Source organism: Amblyomma americanum, chromosome 7 (genome assembly GCF_052857255.1).
Source record: "Amblyomma americanum isolate KBUSLIRL-KWMA chromosome 7, ASM5285725v1, whole genome shotgun sequence".
NCBI classification, from domain to species: domain Eukaryota; kingdom Metazoa; phylum Arthropoda; class Arachnida; order Ixodida; family Ixodidae; genus Amblyomma; species Amblyomma americanum.
In genome coordinates, this window is record NC_135503.1 from 21,041,319 (window position 1) to 21,060,621 (window position 19,303).

At 45.1% G+C, this 19,303-nt stretch overlaps 1 protein-coding gene across 13 annotated transcripts in view; it reads left to right on the top strand.

The window, feature by feature from the left end:
* PMCA (plasma membrane calcium-transporting ATPase 3) overlaps positions 1 to 19,303 on the top strand; it is a 289,652-nt gene that overhangs the window by 227,025 nt on the left and 43,324 nt on the right. For all 13 annotated transcript variants that reach the window (XM_077631441.1, XM_077631439.1, XM_077631430.1 and 10 more), the window contains 12 exons: positions 1,016 to 1,204; positions 1,954 to 2,156; positions 2,951 to 3,086; positions 3,248 to 3,354; positions 3,900 to 4,144; positions 6,069 to 6,213; positions 7,666 to 7,791; positions 8,424 to 8,603; positions 8,925 to 9,119; positions 11,087 to 11,278; positions 12,161 to 12,374; positions 14,748 to 14,947. In XM_077631441.1, coding sequence (XP_077487567.1) covers positions 1,016 to 1,204; positions 1,954 to 2,156; positions 2,951 to 3,086; positions 3,248 to 3,354; positions 3,900 to 4,144; positions 6,069 to 6,213; positions 7,666 to 7,791; positions 8,424 to 8,603; positions 8,925 to 9,119; positions 11,087 to 11,278; positions 12,161 to 12,374; positions 14,748 to 14,947 — 2,132 coding nt within the window. The remainder of the gene's footprint in view (positions 1 to 1,015; positions 1,205 to 1,953; positions 2,157 to 2,950; positions 3,087 to 3,247; positions 3,355 to 3,899; positions 4,145 to 6,068; positions 6,214 to 7,665; positions 7,792 to 8,423; positions 8,604 to 8,924; positions 9,120 to 11,086; positions 11,279 to 12,160; positions 12,375 to 14,747; positions 14,948 to 19,303) is intronic.

Below are 19,303 nucleotides of genomic sequence, written 5' to 3' on the forward strand. Positions count from 1 at the left end.
CACATCTGGGTTTGTGTTTCTGTTAAATGCTATTTTTATGTGTTGCTGTCTGTAAGCATGTGTTTTTAGTCAGTTTTGTGCCTTAATGAGCTGTGTTTGGTGCCAGTAGAGTTATGAACTAGTTGCTAACTGCACTAATAACTGTGTAGCTGGAGTAGACTATTGTGAAGCCGGCTGGAGGTTTACGTGCAGCACTGGAAGGAATGACTTGAAATTGCTTTCTCTTTATTGCGTTTACTTAGCTAAGTGCTAAGGTTTACGTCTATCTTAATAGGGGCACAAAATGTATCGAAAACCGTGCCACCTGTGTCGACAGGGTGGGTCACTTAGTATATATTTTTTTCAAAACAAGTAATTCATCAGATTTTTCAGTGCCTTGAAAAGCAAATGTGACCAGATGAAGATGTTTGAAAAAGCTTTTTCTAGACCCTACTGTAGGTAGTAATAATTCTGTACTGCACCTTACCCACCTTTTAATTTTGTTTCAATATACTGTGTTCATTATAAGCACAGGGCAGTATTACATGCGTACAGTGTTTGGAAGAGCAATTGCATTTCTGGTAACCAGCTACTTGGCATGCTCTCGCCTAGCATAAAGCTCTACAGTTTTGCAAAGAGCAATATATACTGCTGGTGCTTAAGTATAATGTGTCTGCAAAATAGCAGTAAACATGTTTTCTCGCTATGCAGCTTGGATGTACAAAGTGCTTTAAATAAGGTTGTGTAATTTACGAGCTAATGTAGGCGCTGCAAACTCTGTGTGGACCACGACTGCTGGTCATGCTTCTATGGCCATGTGCATGTCTTCATTTGGTCACACTGCTGTTGCTTGTTTCTTTTTGATGTACTGTTGCTTTCGAGATGAGTTGCCACACTGGAAGGCTGGGGAAGTTCGGTCTCGGGAAGAAAGAAAGAAGGCGGTTAGTGCCAGCTTCAGGTTTAAATGCGTCCACTACTTCCAAAGCCATTCCCTTGCCACTGACGTCTTTTCTTGAATGGCACGTGCGTGCTGCAGTAGACGAAGAAGCGGCCATGTCTGGGAACTCGCACCTGGGCAACATCACTGCCAACACCCACATGGAACCTGCCCGTGCGGATTCCATTGTCGCCTCCGGCTCGCCGGCCGAAGAGAACAACCCCCGCAAGGAGAAGTCTGTGCTGCAGGCCAAGCTCACTAAGCTGGCCATTCAGATAGGATACGTTGGTGAGCATTGCTGGCCATTTATTGTTTCTTTGTTTGTTACTGTCCCCAAAATTATCTGGGGAAGGTCCCTAGGCTAAAAGCTGCTGCAGCAATTCGATGTGGCCGAGGAACCTGATCACAACGGGTGGTAGCACAAGTAAGTCAAAGTATACAGTAAAAAAAAACAACAACCTGACATTGACTGTAATGTAAATTATTGTACAGTACGAAATTTATGCAGAACAAAAAGGTCGACAGCACTGATTTGTAAAAGAAAATTGTGGAAATACGCCTTAAAGAATTATAGGGGTGTTAAGTGTAGCAGTAAATGTTCTTGCTACATTTCTTGCCCTTCTTACAAGTGTGTAATGGTCTTGAGAGAACTGGGGTATAATAAGGGTGGGGGTTGGGGTTGGTCGGGGTGTGAGGGGGGTGCACTTAGACTTAGCTTTGGGCTTGGCTTTTCCATGGCTTGGAGAAAAGATGCTATGTTCTATTGCATCAGAGATGATGTGGCTATTGCATAAAGAGCATGTGGAGTATGAACTACCTCATTTACAATGCTTTTTTTGAGAGAAACGTCCCTGAATGCACGTGAAATGCTGTGAATATGGTATGTAGAAGCTTTGAGCTATGATTTCTAGAAAGAAATGAGTGCTGTATGAAATCTCCTCTTGTGCAACTTGTAGCATTCATATTGGTGCTATTGCTCATGCCTCAGTGCAGCTGCGGTTGCTCAGTGCATTGCGTGTTCTCCTTGCTGCCTGCAGGGTCAACGATAGCAGTGCTGACGGTCATCATCCTGGTGGTGCGCCACCTGATCGAGGTGTTTGTGGCGGAGGGTCGCACCTGGAAGAGCAGTGACACGCAGCACATTGTCAACTGCTTCATTATTGGCGTCACTGTCCTGGTGGTGGCCGTCCCTGAAGGTCTTCCATTGGCTGTCACTCTCTCCCTCGCCTATTCTGTAAAGGTGGGCACCGTGTTGGCACTGTTCGCTGAGCAGCTCTCCATTGTTTCGAGGGGACCCCGCTGTCTCCCTTGGACCACAGGCTGAAAATGCTGACTCGTAATGGGACCTTGAAACACAGGCTGCCGAAGCTGACATTTCTTTGTCCTTGAAACTTATGCTCTACTCTACTCTCAGTTTTGCTAATGTGTTCAGAAGTACAAGGATAGGAATGTGCAGCCCAGCATACATTAAAAGACCCATGACCCACCTTTGCGAGATCTTTGTGTATTTGTTTAAATATCCGCTGCGTTGCGTTATCGGCATACTGGCCAGTTATGTCACAAACACCATGGAAATAATGTGCCATCATTGGCCCAAGAAGAATGAAAAATGCATTTACTAGCATGTCGTGCTAGCATTCTGAGGAAGGTACTGTCAGAAACATTAAAGGTACTACTTTCAGAAATTTCGTCGTGTGTTAGGTCCAGCATTGGGGCCGAAGGGGCTGGAAAAAAATTGATGGATTAAACTATCGGGAATCAAGAATGGGTCTCCAGTTTACTATCCACACACAAACTGCACATTTATTCATACATAGTTGGGCATGAACAGGGGTAGCATTTTTAATGCTGGTGACACATTTGCTTGTGCTAAGTTGTAGTCTGGAAGATGGGAAAATTTGTGCTTGTTTGTTATGTAATGGTAAAGCTTTCAGCACTTCAATGCCTTTTCAGTTGACAGTGTATCTAAGGGGGGCTCGATATGCAGCTGTCACTTGTACTGAACTGGTATTTTTTTCCGCTGTTTCCTTTCAGAAAATGATGAAAGATAACAATTTAGTACGTCACCTAGATGCCTGCGAAACCATGGGTAATGCAACATCAATTTGCTCGGACAAAACCGGCACATTGACAACCAACCGCATGACTGTAGTCCAGAGCTACATATGTGGTGAGCTTCTCTTCTGAATTTTGCTTTGTTTTGAAGCTGCTTTTGTTATGTGCCCCTTAGATATTGGCGTGGTGTGTGAACCTTCGAGTTTAGCCTTTCCTCCCCTATACTATTTCTTATAATTTGTGCTGTTTTATAACCGCTGGTAATTCCACTTGCAGGTGTTAATCACAAGTCATCACCACGATACGAGAACCTGCCGGCCACAGTGGCAGAAAAGATAGTGTATGGCATTTCAGTGAACAGTGCCTACACATCCAGAGTTCTTGTAAGTGTTCATAGGTCTACTTTCTTAGCTTATTGGCACCTTATCTGGCATGAACAAAACAGTTTCTTTCTGTCTCCTCTTTCGCTTTTTTTTATTTTGCGGTCACAACGTTCGGGAGGATATTTTTCGCAAACTGCGAGGCCCGCGGTTTACGTTCTCTAGGGGTGGGCGATAACTTGGTGGTTTTGACATAATCGATGTTTCGCCTAAAGGGGGGTGGGCGATGACTCGGGATATTGCGGTAGTCTGCCTGCTCAGCTAAGTTGCTAGTGGTGGAAAATGGAGGGTGAGGGTGTACATGAAAGTTAGGATGTGCTCTTGTTTGGATTCTAATAACCAGCTATTAGCCCCTTTTTCTTAGTCATCGATAAGTCTTCTCTCTCGTAAAGTCATTGAGTAGTTAGTGACTTTTCCTCTTGGTTGTACATGAGTGTTCTATGGTGCTGGGGAGGCACAGTGGTGCAGTTTGTTCAGAGCAAATTGAAGAAAGCAGCCATGAAAGCGACCATTTAAGAATGAGATGCCCGGTTGCCTTTCTCCTGCAGCCTCCTGAAAACCCAGGTGAACTTCCGAAGCAGGTGGGCAACAAGACAGAGTGCTCCCTGTTGGGCTTTGTGCTCGATCTGGGCAAGGATTTCCAGAGTGTTAGGGACGACATCCCCGAGGAAATTCTGCACAAAGTCTACACCTTCAACTCGGTCCGCAAGTCCATGAGCACTGTCATCCCGCTGGACGGCGGCCGGGGATTCCGCGTCTACACGAAGGGTGCCTCCGAGATCGTCCTCAAAAAGTGAGCTCTTTTTCATGGAACATGGACACACAAGAGGGGGAAAAGGCACGCACCCCTGACACGCGCTTCAAATTGTTTGTAGCCAGTTGCTTGCTGGTGCCACCCATTCGCCGTAAACAACACTGTTCCGATGCACTTGCTGGACCTCTTGTTGTACTGCTTGGAGGAAGGAAAACAAAGGAGAGGTCATGACAGTGCTCTTCGCAAAGGCGCTTTGTGTACAGAATTAGTTCCTTCCTCTCCCATGATTCCCTGCTGCCCATGGGAAATCATGGGGGAGATGGGGGGAACTTCGGGCATGCTTTTGGAATGCATCTTGGATACATTGGGCCCCTTCTCATATTTCCTTCCTTCATGATGCGCTAACTTCTGCCATAGGCACTTCACCTATAAGGACGTTGAGGACAGAGTTGGCCCAGATTGGTGGGTTACCGCCGTCTAAAGAAAAAGTGATTGCTTTACTGAAAAATTGATTTCTTGTAGGCTAAAAAAAAATGAAAAATGGTAGGTGTCGTTACCACTGGCCATTTTCACAAGTATGCTGCTATGACACAAGGGGAGGTGGCTTATTTTTAACAAAAAAAAAAAAATGAATCGTACATGTGAGCATCAGATCAACTTTCGTATCACTACTGCTTGTATGCTTTCACTGCATGAAAAAGACAAATGCAAAATCTGTATTTGGGACATCAAACGAAGCAAACTGATGGGACTTCATGGAATCAGCATGGCAGGAAAAATGTTCCAGCTTTAACTGGAAATTTATCGGCAGTTAAAATGCCTTTTTCTGCGAAACAAACATCAGTAGAGTCAAAATTCCTATATATCAGATTTTTATGTAGAATGTGCAGTATGTGACTGCACAGTAGTGTAGGCCGTTTTTCGTAATCACTTGCGATCATTTTTCCATGCTATGCGGCACTCTTGGTGCCTGCATGTCCACTGATGCCATTTCCTTGCATATTGTCATCTGGTTGCATGCTTGCATGCAAGACTTGCTGTATCAATATGGTTAGCCATATGTACGTGTGCGAATAGGTTGCCATCCGATGTAGTGGTTGCAGCAACCCAGCTCCTTCACTTCTTGTTGCGAGGAGCTTAGCCATAACTTTTCATTAACTAAACATAGCTGCACCTTCACTGCGCTACCTTCCCATGCAAATAGTGTTTTTGGTAAGAGCATTCAATACCAGAATGTGAACTTTTATTTCAATTTCTTTTTGTTTTGTTTCATATAAAGGTGCACTTTGTACAGACGTCCACCCACCTTTGAGGGGTACGGCACACTGGGGAGTGCACTTGCGTCATTTATGATTGGCCTAGGGCTTGAAACAAGAGCTTACCACTCGTGCGCATTCCCTTGGATCTTATTTAACTCCCCATATCTTTAAAAGTTGTATTAATGTGAGACAGTTACTGCACCACTTCCTTTCCTCAAAAACCAATTTTTTTCCCACCAGGAACTGGGGTTTGTCTTAAGTGAACAAGAAAGCACGCCATTTGAGCACTCTAGACAAGTGTACGGATGACTGTGCATTGCTTTTGGAATTCCCCATAACTGTAGCTTCCCTAGTGACAAAGTCCTGGTCTGTGGCTATGACGCAGTGCTGAAAGCATTGTGTAAGGCATTTTGTGGGGATGGTTGCATTCATTAGCGGTAAAGCCTTACCATATGTGAGGATACACATGTGCACAAGTAATACTGAGTTGTGTGTTTTATTATGTATGCATTCATTTGTATGCAGAGCTTTGTGCTGCGAATTACTGTCATGTTACATGGGTAGGTTTGTAAGGATCACATTGTACACGCTCAATTGCAGTATTTGCATTCCCGCTTCCATTCCAGGTTTAGTAATGGATTGTGTGCACAAACACTTGCACATCCTATTACTAACGCTGGGTGACATGTCTTGTGTGCATTCAGGTGCAGCTTCATCTTTGGGTCTGGAGGTCAGCTGGAAAACTTTAGGCAAGAGGACCAGGACCGCCTGGTACGGACTGTCATCGAGCCCATGGCGTCCAATGGGTTGCGAACCATATGCCTCGCCTACAAGGACTACATCCTGACGGTGAGACGCATTTCTCTAGTGCTCATTATTGTGCCACTGCTGTTGTTTGCTCTGCACTCTTGGTATCGCCTGTGCAGATTTTCTGATTGAGATAGTCTATGGTGAGAACAGGATGTGTGTTAGAAATTGAATTAAGCCATTATTAACCTTACTCTTTCGTGTACAACTCTGTCAGTTGGACACTTTCATTCGCAGTCAAACTCACTTATATTGGCACCACTTGTAACACATGTTTGCTTAGTATGAACAAAAATGACGAGACGATCACAATTTACATTAGTGCTGTGGCACCAAATCTCGGATAGAATGACAGTCTGTGGACACAAAATTCGGTTACATGAGCCAGGAACTCATGTGCTGGGGCATGCTGCGTGATCTTCATCATGGTCCTAAACGAACATCAATACTGCTTTCGCTTTTCGCACTCAGATCGTGGGAAACGTGGGGTTTACGCAAAGAAAACACAAAGTAACCACTCTGTGTGAAAATTGGCTGCTGTCACCGCTGCTGCACTCGCATGCAGTGTTGGCATATCTCCCGTAAAAGGCTTTCACTGGTTAACATTCATCAAAGACTGTGTCTTTACAATACCTAAGTGCTGTAGACACAGAGGTGACAGTGCGGGTACAAATTTTGCATCTGGTTGATTTACACCTCAGAATTAAAAGCAGCCTTTCATCATGTGTCACACTAGGCCTAAATGCATGGCGCTGATCACCTGGCCTGGCGATCGCGATGCACAAAAACGTGCCAGCCAGTGTCAAAAGGCAAATCATGGATACCAAATATAGACTGCACAGCGAAAGTACACCTGGTGGTTGTTGCCAATATTAGTTATTTTATAGCTAGTTATTAGTTTTAATATTAGTTATGTTTTTTGCAGATTGCATTATAATTTTTCAGGTTTCCTGCTTTTTTTTTTTTTTCTGAAGAATCCATGTGTGCTGGGGCAGGGGTTTCACGCACCTCAATCCACATGACCGCACAAGGCTGGGCGTAATGTTGAAATTGTCCACTTTACAGTGATCGCAAATAAGATTCTTATTGGTCGGCAAGTGCACGCTGTAGTGTTTTGTTACAACACCAATTTAGCTAGAAAAAGTCCCATGTTATTTGTTGCTATTTAGGGAGCCTTGTGTTAGTTTATATGTTTTATTAGCCCTTAATGCATGCAAGAGCTCAGTGCTTGAGAAGCGGTCTGTTTATCCATGGGCAAAAAAGACAGTACAGAGAGGCTGCATTTAGACGGAGCAGCTGAATGCTGATGGGAGTGTTCTTTGCTAAGTCGGCCTTTGTGTGCATCGGTTCCGTTCATCGCTTGATTCATTGGTTGCATCAGTGGAGTGCATTGCTTGCATTCTTGTGGGGCCTGTTTTTTTTTGGCTCTACAATGTTGCAGTAGTTTTCTTGGTTTTTTGTATTAATGCATCTGTATGTGTGCATTCACTGCAGGGGTCAAACACCAAGGCCAATGAGGTAGCAGTCACAGAAGAACCAGACTGGGAGGACGAAGACAACATTGTGAAAGAGCTTACCTGCCTCTGTGTGGTTGGCATTGAAGATCCTGTCCGGCCTGAAGTGAGTGTCTTCTCGGTAGCATTTGCAGAGGTGGACTGTAAATGGAAGGGATGTTATACATAGATTTAGTGCACTAGAAAGACTGACTGACTTTTTCAAAGGATTGGAGGGGGGTGGCTGTCCTGGTCAGGGCCATGTCAACCTTGGCAAAAGTCAATACTAAAGCATGGGTCTGCCTTTCCAAAGGCATTTTTTTTAGGTTTTGTTTTTATTCTGCATCATGTATCTGAGACAGGCAGGGAGATCAGAGTTCAAGCTTCTTTGTATAGAAGGTTAACCAGTTATCAGAACAGTTTCTCTTCTTTTGCTCATTGCCTGGTCACAACACTGGTATTCGCATATCACTTAATGGCACTTTTTGATGCCATTATTAGCGTTTTTAAATTCAGCCTGGATGTCATTGAGCTGGTTCATTATTTTATTTTGCACATTCACGGTCTTCAAGAGGGTGTTTTTTCTTTTTGCCAGCATGTAAATGCGCGTGTTTCTCGGAACTTTTTTCTTTTTTTTTCTAACCATAGGGTTGTCATAGAGTCAGGGATAATAAACTTATGTGAAATATTTGCATGAATGCAAGCGTCATTCAATTGTCTGTAGTCCTCTCTTGAGCAAACCCTTTCCACTTTTCTCAGGTTCCAGAGGCCATCCGAAAGTGCCAGCGAGCCGGCATCACCGTTCGCATGGTGACTGGTGATAACGTCAACACAGCCCGGTCCATCGCACTCAAGTGTGGCATTATCAAGCCGGGCGATGACTTCCTTGTTCTTGAGGGCAAGGAGCTCAACCGGCGGATACGAGATTCCAACGGAGAGGTGCGTGCTGCAAAAACTGACACTAGAACTAGTCACAGTGAAAAATTAGGAAACATGGAAATGATTGTGAGGGCAGAGCACAAGCTTGTGACAGCTAAAATAAAACTTTGCATAGCCTAATTACGTCTGAAGCATCATTATTTTTTGTGATAACCTTTTTGCAATTCTTAGAGTTCAAACTTCTTTTGTGTGAAACAAAATGCTTGGCCTCATGGGGCTTAAACCGATGCGAGTCAATGGTAGCCACTCTAAGACCAGATATTCCAGAGCTTTGAGGTGCTCAATGTGAGCAGCGCACAAATGTGGCGTCATTTTTTGCAGATCCAGCAAGCGCTGCTGGACAAGGTGTGGCCCCGTCTGCGGGTGCTGGCTCGGTCGTCCCCTCAGGACAAGTACAACCTGGTCAAGGGCATAATTGAGAGCAAGCTCCGCGACAACAGAGAGGTCGTCGCCGTCACTGGTGACGGCACCAATGATGGGCCCGCTCTCAAGAAGGCCGACGTTGGGTTTGCCATGGTGAGCTGCATTGCTTGCAATACAGAGGCAGTGTGGCGACTTGCAGAGAGGTCACGCTGCTACTGTGGTGGTGCTCTTACATCATGGTTGTCGGGAGAAGTGGGGTCAACGGGGGTAAATGTTGCACTGCTGGTTGCACAGAGATTTAAGGGTGCTGTACTTGCGAGCCAATTCTTCGGACTTTGTTGGCATCACTGAAACACCCCAATAATCGGGCAGTCCGGAAAATAAAATCTGGTAAAAAAAAAAAGGCCTACTCAATTCTAACTCCTTATTGTGATGTGATTGGAAGAAGTGGCGAATAGTGTCAGGCATGTTCGCGTCATTCTCTGTGAGCGCATAGGTCTGGATCTTGGTGAGTGTCACGCAGAGACAGCACTCTGACCAGTTTTACATGCTCATTGTTTCATAGCACTTCGATGAGCTCTCTTGACAAAGCAAAGCTAATGCAAAAGCAAATCTGTAGTGGAAGAGGCAGTGACACACCTGCCGTACAGGACAAAGACTGTGGAAAAATTCTGGAAAGCAGAGTGGCCAATATGCGCAAGGCTTCTTAGGCATTAGCTTTTGTAATTAGGCTTAGCAGTTTCTAGAACTGAAGACCGATTCAGAAACTTGTTTATTGTTATTTAAACCCTTGTAACTTGAATATTTTGAAGGTAAATCACCATCATAATAGTAATGAGAAAAAAAAGACTGTGAATGGCTTCATCGTGAATTTGTGGCCATCGCTTTACAAAGCTCCACATTCAATGTGGAGCAATATGGGTGGCTTCTACCACAAGAGGTGGATTTAGGGTTGCTTGACGGCAGAACTTATCTCTGATCCGTCAAGGCAACGGTTTGGTCCAAGACCCTTTTTTCCAAGCATCTCGCCCTAGAAGAGCTGAGCACCAGGCTGGGGGAAATCTTGTACCCATTAAAAAACTGGTGGGTACCCAGTGGCACTGGGGATCGAACCCAGCACCTCCTGAATGCAAGGCTTCTTTTACAGAGCTCCACAAAGTGCTTTGAAAGTAGTCGCAGTTTATCATAAAAGGTCTAACCTTGTTTCCAGTTTACCATCACACAATCATCTCGCATTAAAATGAATATATAATTTATTTCCGCAATGAAGCACATGAAAGAACAGGCCAGGTAAAGGTCATCTCACACTCATGGCTGCTGGTCGCACGTGTGGTGTGCTACTCCGAACAGTCGGCCAAGGTGTCGAGCACTGGATTTTTGGAGGTACTGAATAACACAATTGTGACATTTGCCAGTAAAGTTATCCAGCAACCCTTTATAGTCCGGGCAGTTAATTCGTGCTGGCAGTCGGGTGCACATCCTGTCATGCATACTTTCAGTGCGTTATGCATTAAAGGATTTGCCAGGGCGGCGCTAATTTGTCATAAGAATGCATGTCGCAGCATAAAATGGGATGGCGTATTCGGGGCACCGCTGCAGTCTGAAACTTTTATGGAAAGATGAGTCTCGTGTAAGGGCTGCAACCCATCAAAACAACAAAATAAAGTTCAGCTCTTACACGAGTACATATGGCAATGTATTCTATTAAAATGCGAAGGCTGACTTTTTACTTCTATTTTTGTTAAAAATACTTGCGTTACATTCGAGCAAAAAATGGCAATTGCATGCCAACAAAGATTTTGTCTGTTGTCCTTCATGCCAGTGAGCTTTCTAACTACCCAAGGGCATTTCCTGCATAGTTCAGATATCAATGATTTTGCGTTATGGTATTTCATCTGGAGCTCATTGACTGGGTGGTGTGATGTCAGAGGCACAGTGGGAATGAATTTACGTTAACAAGGTGAAACACGAGCATATGAAGCTTAGCACTTGTATGCTCTTGGAAAACTAACCACGTGATGTTTTATAACAATCGAAGGCTTACTCTATTGCCTTTGTTGCAGTTGCTGTGATGTTCAGGACCTGTTTGGTTACTGCTATGTTTGCACTTCGTTCACCAGGGCATTGCTGGCACGGATGTGGCAAAAGAAGCCTCCGACATCATCCTGACCGATGACAACTTCACCAGCATTGTGAAGGCTGTGATGTGGGGGCGAAACGTCTACGACAGCATTGCCAAGTTCCTTCAATTCCAGCTCACTGTGAATACAGTGGCTGTCATCGTTGCCTTTACGGGTGCCTGCGCTATTAGGGTGAGTGACCGGTCAGAGAATCAGGTGGAGTTTTAAGGCACCAGGGTTTTTACGGCACGTGTTGACAATTCGGAAAGTTAACAGTGTGATGCTAACAAGCTTAAAATTGTCTAGGCAAAAAGAGCAATAACGCACAAGAAATTGAGCACCGGTTTCTTAAAAAACAGGGATATTGGTAAAAGAAACGGGTACAAGTTATTTTTAAAGAAGGTTGTGGAGGATATTCAACGTGGAAGTAACGCAAAGTGTACTGTATATAACCATGTAAGGGCTGCATTCCTAACTTGGCAGCCAGCAATTCGGGGAAAAAAAAAAAAAACTGAGCTTAGCGAAAAGAGCAGTTTCACACGTGCATAATTTCGCCCACGTGGTACGTTCTGCTGGCTGCTAATAGTAGATGGTAACTGCCTGCGACATTCGGTGTGCCCACTGATGTGTCGTCCTGCGTGCCGACTGTTCTGCCTGGAACTGCGAACACATGGTGCCTGAGCTTTGTTAACTCGTCTTGTGCGCTTGGCATTCAAGGGCCGTCGAAGGGCCACCCTTAGAAAAACTTATAAAAAAAGTGCTGCCCTTCTTATTTCTTAAGTTGCCTTTATGTACTATTGCAGTGTCTTTGTAGACATGAACATAAAAGTTAAGGTTACCTATCGGGCATCGGTGAATAACTTGCTGTCGTCACGTGTTTGGCACATTGATGACAACATCATGCTGCACCAAAGAGCAGAATTTTCTCCTGTATGTTCTTGCAATGTGCTAGAATTGAGTGAGTGAGAGAACTGATATCTGTTAACACTTAACACTGCGCTGCGCCTTGCATAAACTGTTGAGTCAACCGAGCCTCTTCCTGATCGTCGGTCTCCCGTGGTCTGCCGTATACAGGACAGCCCCCTGAAGGCTGTGCAGATGCTCTGGGTGAACCTGATCATGGACACCCTGGCGTCACTGGCACTGGCCACAGAGATGCCCACGTCGAGCCTGCTGCTGCGAAAGCCATACGGCCGCACCAAGCCGCTCATCTCGCGCACCATGATGAAGAACATCCTGGGGCATGCCATCTACCAGCTCACCGTCATCTTCCTGCTGCTCTTCCTCGGTGCGTGCCATGTTTTAGCTGTACTGAATATTGAAAAACTGGTATCAATAAGTGGGAACGCGGATTTGGGGGGTCTGCGTCACGGTAATGTCTCTGTCTGACATGGTGTCTGCAGTTCTCATGGTTGTTGGCACACTATTCTACTGATGGATAAATGAAGGGCGCTCGTAAGCTTGGAGCAGTGCCTCATTACCAGAAAGCTGGATGGATGAGAGAACACCGAAATCTTCGACGGTGATCACAAAGCTTCGGAAAATGACATTGTCTTATCTTGAATACATTCACTGATTTAGTATTGCTGTGAGCATTTAATGAATTAGTTTTAGCAAAAAAAAAAACAGCATTGTTTGCATAATAATAAAGTACATAGCCGTATATTAAATCGGTAGGTGTGTGAGCAACACGAGAGAATTTTTTAAATCGAGCATCCATACTAACGGTGTGGGTAATGTGCAGGAACAGATTGTATGTGGGCAAACACGATAAGTCATTATTTGTCCCTGTTTTAAACGTTTTCTTTTTTGGAGGTGGACATTGCTGTACTGCCACTTTCCATGCACTGCACGGAATTAACAGGGGAATACTTCTGTGGAATTAGGTGGCTACATAGTCTGAAAGCATAACTCTGTAACTGACAAAGAGCTGCGATGCCACAGTAACAGGAAATTATTTCTGGCTGCCAGTAGTGCATCAGATGGGGTTTATTAAATGCAATAGCATTTCCTTGCATACTCTGGACACTTTGGTGTTAATTTCAAGCCAAGAAATGCGGCTCCTATTAACAGAGAGTGTATGAGGGAGGTTAAGAGAGTGTGATGAGAAAGAGATAGCACAAACTTTGCGTTATATGTTCGAGGCATACCTGGGAGTGTGTTCAATTGTGCTTTGCCTAAGATAAGGCAAAAAAGAAAAAGAACAAAAAACTTTAGCATATGCTTGGGTGGGCACTGCGAGAGCTACACATGCTTGCACACGTGCTGGAACTGTACCTGTAAGCATGCCAGAGGTGTTTAGCACAGAGCGAGCATCCTGTAGGCAGAATAGGGCCCCAAGTCTGAAAAAGATGTTTAAGTGTGCGTTTTTATAGTCATCTGCAAATACTGGCATGCTCAAAAACAGGTGCTGTGTGATCGAAAGAAATTGTTAGGCGAGAAGTTGTCGAGCGCAAGCGTGGCACAAGGCGCAGCAACTGCGCCATTCCGGTAAAACTTTGGGATGTCGCAGGTCTTGTTTTCATACAGGTTGAGAGGTCAGATGTAACGAGACGATTTGGACGATGGTTTAACAGTGGCAGCTTAATCTTCAGTGCCACCCTCTGAGATGAGCATTGCCAGAGGGATGGATGGGGGCAACATGTAGCCAATGCAAGCCTGTGTGTTGGCCAACAATCGCTTTGAAGAGCTTTGGTTTAACAGTTTATTTATTTAGTGTGGCAGGCAGTGCATATAGGATTGTATATTTCAGGTCAGACATAGGCACCGCAAGGAATAGTTTGCAAACCTGATTATAGCAGTGTTCTTCAAATAGGAGTTATGGAGGTTTGTAGTGTGCACAGTGGGCAAGATGAGTCTGAATGTTGGAAACCTTGTACAACTTCAGCAGCATTCTTGTGAAGTAATTTTTCAGCACTGAAATTCATTGCTAAGATTCAGCACTGAATTTAGTTCACCCCTGATAGAACACTTGGCGTTGGTAGTGAAAGTCGTACAGTGAGCTGATAAATGCTGTTGCCTCTCAGCAACACTGAGTGCAGCGGTTTTGGAAGCAATTTTTTTCGCCCGAAAGGTCTTTGCAAGAACAAGCTTATGCGGCTGTCTCTGTGACCAAGAGGGTTCGTTCAAGTCAGCATTGTTCAAATAAACTAATCTGTGAGCCTTCTATGTCACAATTGAAGTCGAAGATTCTGACCTCCTATGGCAAAAATAAATTGCCTCTAGGAATTGCCCGCTCCTTGCTAAAGAAAACACAAAGACTCTCTAAAGCAATGAAATTATCTCTAGTTAAGCTGATAGTGCCTTTATGGTTGGGTGATGACTGGTGCGTACATAGTGCTTGGCTATTGCTGAGTTAAAGTAGAACAAAACTGCTTACATTACTAAACTGGAATCATCACTGAGGTTTGGATGCATTTGAACTTGTTCTATTGTAGGAAGGCAGAGCACTGATTGCGGCTTAGATCATGAAAGTGCTTTTATGATCTAAACATGGTGAACCAACTAGCCCAAACACTGCTGCTACTGATTACACTGTTGTCGGTTCTCAGTTGTCTGCTTGCAGATTTCTGACTCCTACTGTAATTTCAACGAATGCATCACATTTGCATCGTGGAGTTTATCACTGACCCACTCTTGACTTTGTCCACTCTTGATGCAGGCCCAGAGATATTCGACATTGACCCCGGCATGGGGGTGCGTCTCTCGGAGCACTTCACCATCATCTTCAACACGTTTGTCATGATGACCCTGTTCAACGAGGTTAACGCCCGCAAGATCCACGGGGAACGCAATATTTTCGAGGGCCTCCTAACCAACCCCATTTTCTATAGCATTCTGATCATCACTGCAGTTGCTCAGGTCAGTGGGCTCATCTGTGTTTTTGCAGGAAAACCTCTTTCACACTTTGCAGCCTGTTTGAGTGTAATTTTGATTTTTTTCTCACATAATTTTCAGCACCTGTACTAAGCTGATTTTGTGGTCATCCTATTGGCTGAACATGTTTTCTAGTTCTTGTTGAGTACATACCGGAAAAAAAAAAAATGCATGGCATTTTATTTGCAAACTTATCAGTTCTTTCTCAGTTACATTCCTTCTACATTCAGTACACGGACTGAGGACAGGGTAAAGAAGCACACATCGTATTAACAATTGTTCATCTTTAAAAGTTTATACTTAACACATGCTTGTCTTCCCATACTGTGTCAAGATTGAACAACATACATTTTTTACCTTGAGAGAGGGTGATACAAAAGTGTTAACCTCCTAATGGACACTTTTTTTTTCTTGGAAACAGTGCTAATATGATCATTTAGTACCCATGCTGCCATCAGTTGGCAAGCCAAGGATCGCATGAGTCCTACTTACCAGATACAGAGGGCCAGAAAATACATGAAAAACTGGACTTGTGATGAATCAGAAATGACAGTTGGCTTATGATGAGCCTGGCTTGTCCAAGTCCATTAGGGGTTTAATGACATGCCCAGCTTTATAACACAGGGCATTCAAGATATTGCCACTTCTATAGAACTCCCCAAAATTTTTTTTTTATTCTTGTCTTTCTTTGAGTTGAGTTGAGGTGTTGAATGCTACAGAGGGGATTAGCCTTGCTTATTCTGCTGGCAACTGCTCCATTGGCGTCACTTCTGTGTTAATAATGTCCTCAAACTTGTCGGATCTACCCCGCTATGTGCACAGTCACTTATAATAGCACATATTCCACTTCCGTAGTCACCATCTGTGCACACATTCACTCACAACAGAACAAAGTCAACTCCAGAAGTCACCATTTATGCACATATTCAGTCACAGTGGAACATAGTCCATTGCAGTGCCACAATCCATACACAAAATCACTCACAGTATAATATAGTCCACTCCAGAAGACACCATCTACACATGCATTCAATCACAGTAGACCATAGTCTGTTCCTGCTGTCACCATTTAGAAACAAGATCAGTGTCCTGCAGACATGTTAAAAGAAGGCGTGCAGCCTCCCTTCTGCATGTCTGGTTTCTACTCGGGTAGACAATGTCCAGAACTGTACTGTGAAGGATTCCTGTCTTCTTGAAGGAAGCGAACATCACATACCTTTCCGCGTTGTACTCTGGGCAGTACATAATATAATGATCGATATCCCCGCACACACCACATAAAGAACATAGTGGAGACGATGCCATGCCTGTCTTATGCATCCAGGCAGGAGTGCGAGCAGAGGCCGTGCGAATTCTATGTAGTAGAGTGGCCTGGGATCTTCTCAGTCCCTTGGTCACACAACTAGGTTAATAAGGCAGCTAGGTTAATAAGGCAAATTAAAGCTAGGTTAATAAGGCAAAATTAGATAAAGAACCAGAGCTGAGGTAGGTTGAACAACGGCTTCGTCTTCCTTTCCTTTCCTTGTCTTTCTTTTTCATCCTCTTTTTCTCATTGTGTTGCATGCCTTTCAGTTGCGTTTTTTTCTGTCATGTTCTTACTACTGCCTCTGTTGTCAGTTTAACCCTGCTATTTGCCAACCTGACTTTTATCATTATTCACTTAAAAGACCTGTCGCTACCCTAGCATAGCATTTTATGTTCTGATGGGAACAGTGTACTGAGGTGCTCTTAAATCCCGGCATCAGGAGAGGTTTTCCGGGTGAAGCTCCTGGCATGCTACTTCAGAATGTGGTGATGGACCTGTGAAGCAATAAGCACACGCACTCAAATATACTATTGTACCCTATATATGCAAATACAGTCGCTGACCAATCTTTAGGACTCTGCAGCACCTGAAAAATGATCTGAATAACCGAACAGTCTGGAAATTCCATGAACTTATGATCTGAATAACCGAACAGTCTGGAAATTCCATGAACTTAAAAAAAAATGCTTTACTGAAACAAAATCAGCTTGGAAAAAATACCTAATTTTGCTCTCCGCCATGTTTCATGCACAATATTTGAGTGATATCAGCTTGTATCTGAGTCAAAGTAATGCTTCCATCATATCCGTAGTGCTGGCAAAACACGCACGCAAGGACAGAGTCTGTTTTGAGGGCAGGCAGGGCAGACCAAGAGAGGGAACGCACATGAAACAGTCGACTCCGATGCCCCTTCTCTCCCCCAGTTTCCCCGCTCCCTCCCTATTCAGGGGTGGTGGTTGTGGCAGAGCCTCGAATGCTCCCACTCTGAGCGAGCGGTTGCACTCAATGCACGCACACGAAACACACGTGTTTGTTTTTATGTTCAGCGCCCGGTTACGCCGACAGCAATGGCGATGGAGAGGGACGAAACATGGGTATTACCATCATTGGCCTGTTTTGGAAGTAAACACCGAATTCCGACGTGGATCCCAGAGGTTGCGCCACACTAGCTTTGAAATGCCGAAAAATGCCCCCCCCCCCCCAAATTTTTTTTTTATAACTGTTGTATCCACTTGTATGCTTCGCTTTTCATGCTTTCCCGAAGTTTCATTACTGAAATCAACTAAGAAGTACTCTTAAAAGAAATTGTTTCGTGAACCGCAGCAGCTGTGCATTGCAGGGAAGCGCACAAACTACCGTATTTACTCGCGTAATCCTCGCACTTTTTTTCCCTGAAAATCAACGCGAAGTTTGGGGGTGCGATAATTATGCGGGGAAAATTTTCAAGCAAATGTTTCGGAGTGTTAAATGCAAAGATGAATGGGTGCAAGATCAGGATTGTCAGGTCCGCAATTGTAAATATAACGAAAACATTACTTTCAAGCGTAACTTACCTTCGTTATGAAAGTACAGGGTGAATGTAAGCTCAAGCTGCTAAAGCACTTTATTTGCCGCGCGCAACCTCCCCTTCACTACTCGCGCTGCGTACGTCCTGCAGGCAATTCTACTCTTCATCAGAGTCCGTGTCGACACTGGAATCGATGGTTTCTTCATCTTCCAATGCTTCTTCGTCGTCCCACACCAGGTGGTCCTCGTTCGCATCCAGGGCTTTCGAAATTCCTGTTTTCTTGAAGCTCCTGGCCACCATGTTTACATCAATCATCCCCCATGCCTCTGATACCCAGCTGCACAGCAGCTCCACGGACGGTCTTTTGATCTTGCCGCCCGGCGTCAGAGCATGTTCACCTTCGGCCATCCATTCTGCGTACAGCCTCCGGACGTTATCTTTTAATGGCTTGTTCAAAGATACGTCAAGAGGCTGTAGCATTGATGTGAGGCCGCCGGGTGTAACAGCCAAGTCCGTGCGCAGTTCCTTGAACTTCGCCCGAACCAACTCTTGAAGATGGCCCCGAAAGCTATCAAGCACGAGGAGCGACGGAAAAAGAAGCGCTCCCGGTCGCCGCCTCCACGCAGTCTTCACCCAGTCCACCATAAGGTCTGCGGTCATCCACCCCTTTTCTTGGACGCGCACGTGTATACCAGGGGGGAGCTTTCCTTTCGGGAGGGTCTTCCGCTTGAAAATGACGTACGGCGGGAGCTTCCGCCCGTCCGTCGTCATGCCTAGCATGACCGTGCACCTCTGTTTTTCGGCACCTGTAGTCCTGACGTGCACAGTCCGAGCGCCTGTCTGTTCGACTGTCCTGCTGCTGGGCATATCGAAATTCAGCGGAGTTTGGTCCGCGTTCCCTATCTGGGAGAGCAAGAAGTTTTTCTGCCGGATCCTGATAACGAATCGATGGAAGTCCACTATTTTCTCTTCATAGGCTGCGGGCAGGCGCCGGCAAAGCGTCGTTCGCCTCCTGATCGAGAGTCCATTGCGCCGCATAAATCGTGTGGCCCACCCGTTACTAGCGCGGAAGTCTTGCACCGGTATGCCCTCCTTTCTTGCGATTACGAGCGCCTGGTTCCGTATCAAATCAATCGACACAGCACACCCATCCGCTCACCTTGATATATTCCAGTAAAAAGGATTCGACGGCAGGGAATTTCCCAGTCTTCGGTCCACGGAAGGCCCGGCGCGTCTTACCAGTCGTCTTTAGTTCGTCGTGCTGCCGTCTCCAATACCGGACGCAAAACTCGTTGACGCCGAAGTGTCTGCTGGCGGCGCGGTTGCCATGTTCCAACGCATACTCAATAGCTTTTAGCTTAAAAGCAGCTGTGTAGCTTGCGTAGCGTCCCATGGCGAAGCGGCACAAAGAGCACGGTGCAACACGCAAACAAGGCAAACGAGGCCTACGAGACACCGAAGAGCTGGAGACACCTTCGCAAAATGGCGTAGCGGTGGTGAGTGGATGAGCGGTAGCGTCGGTGGCAGT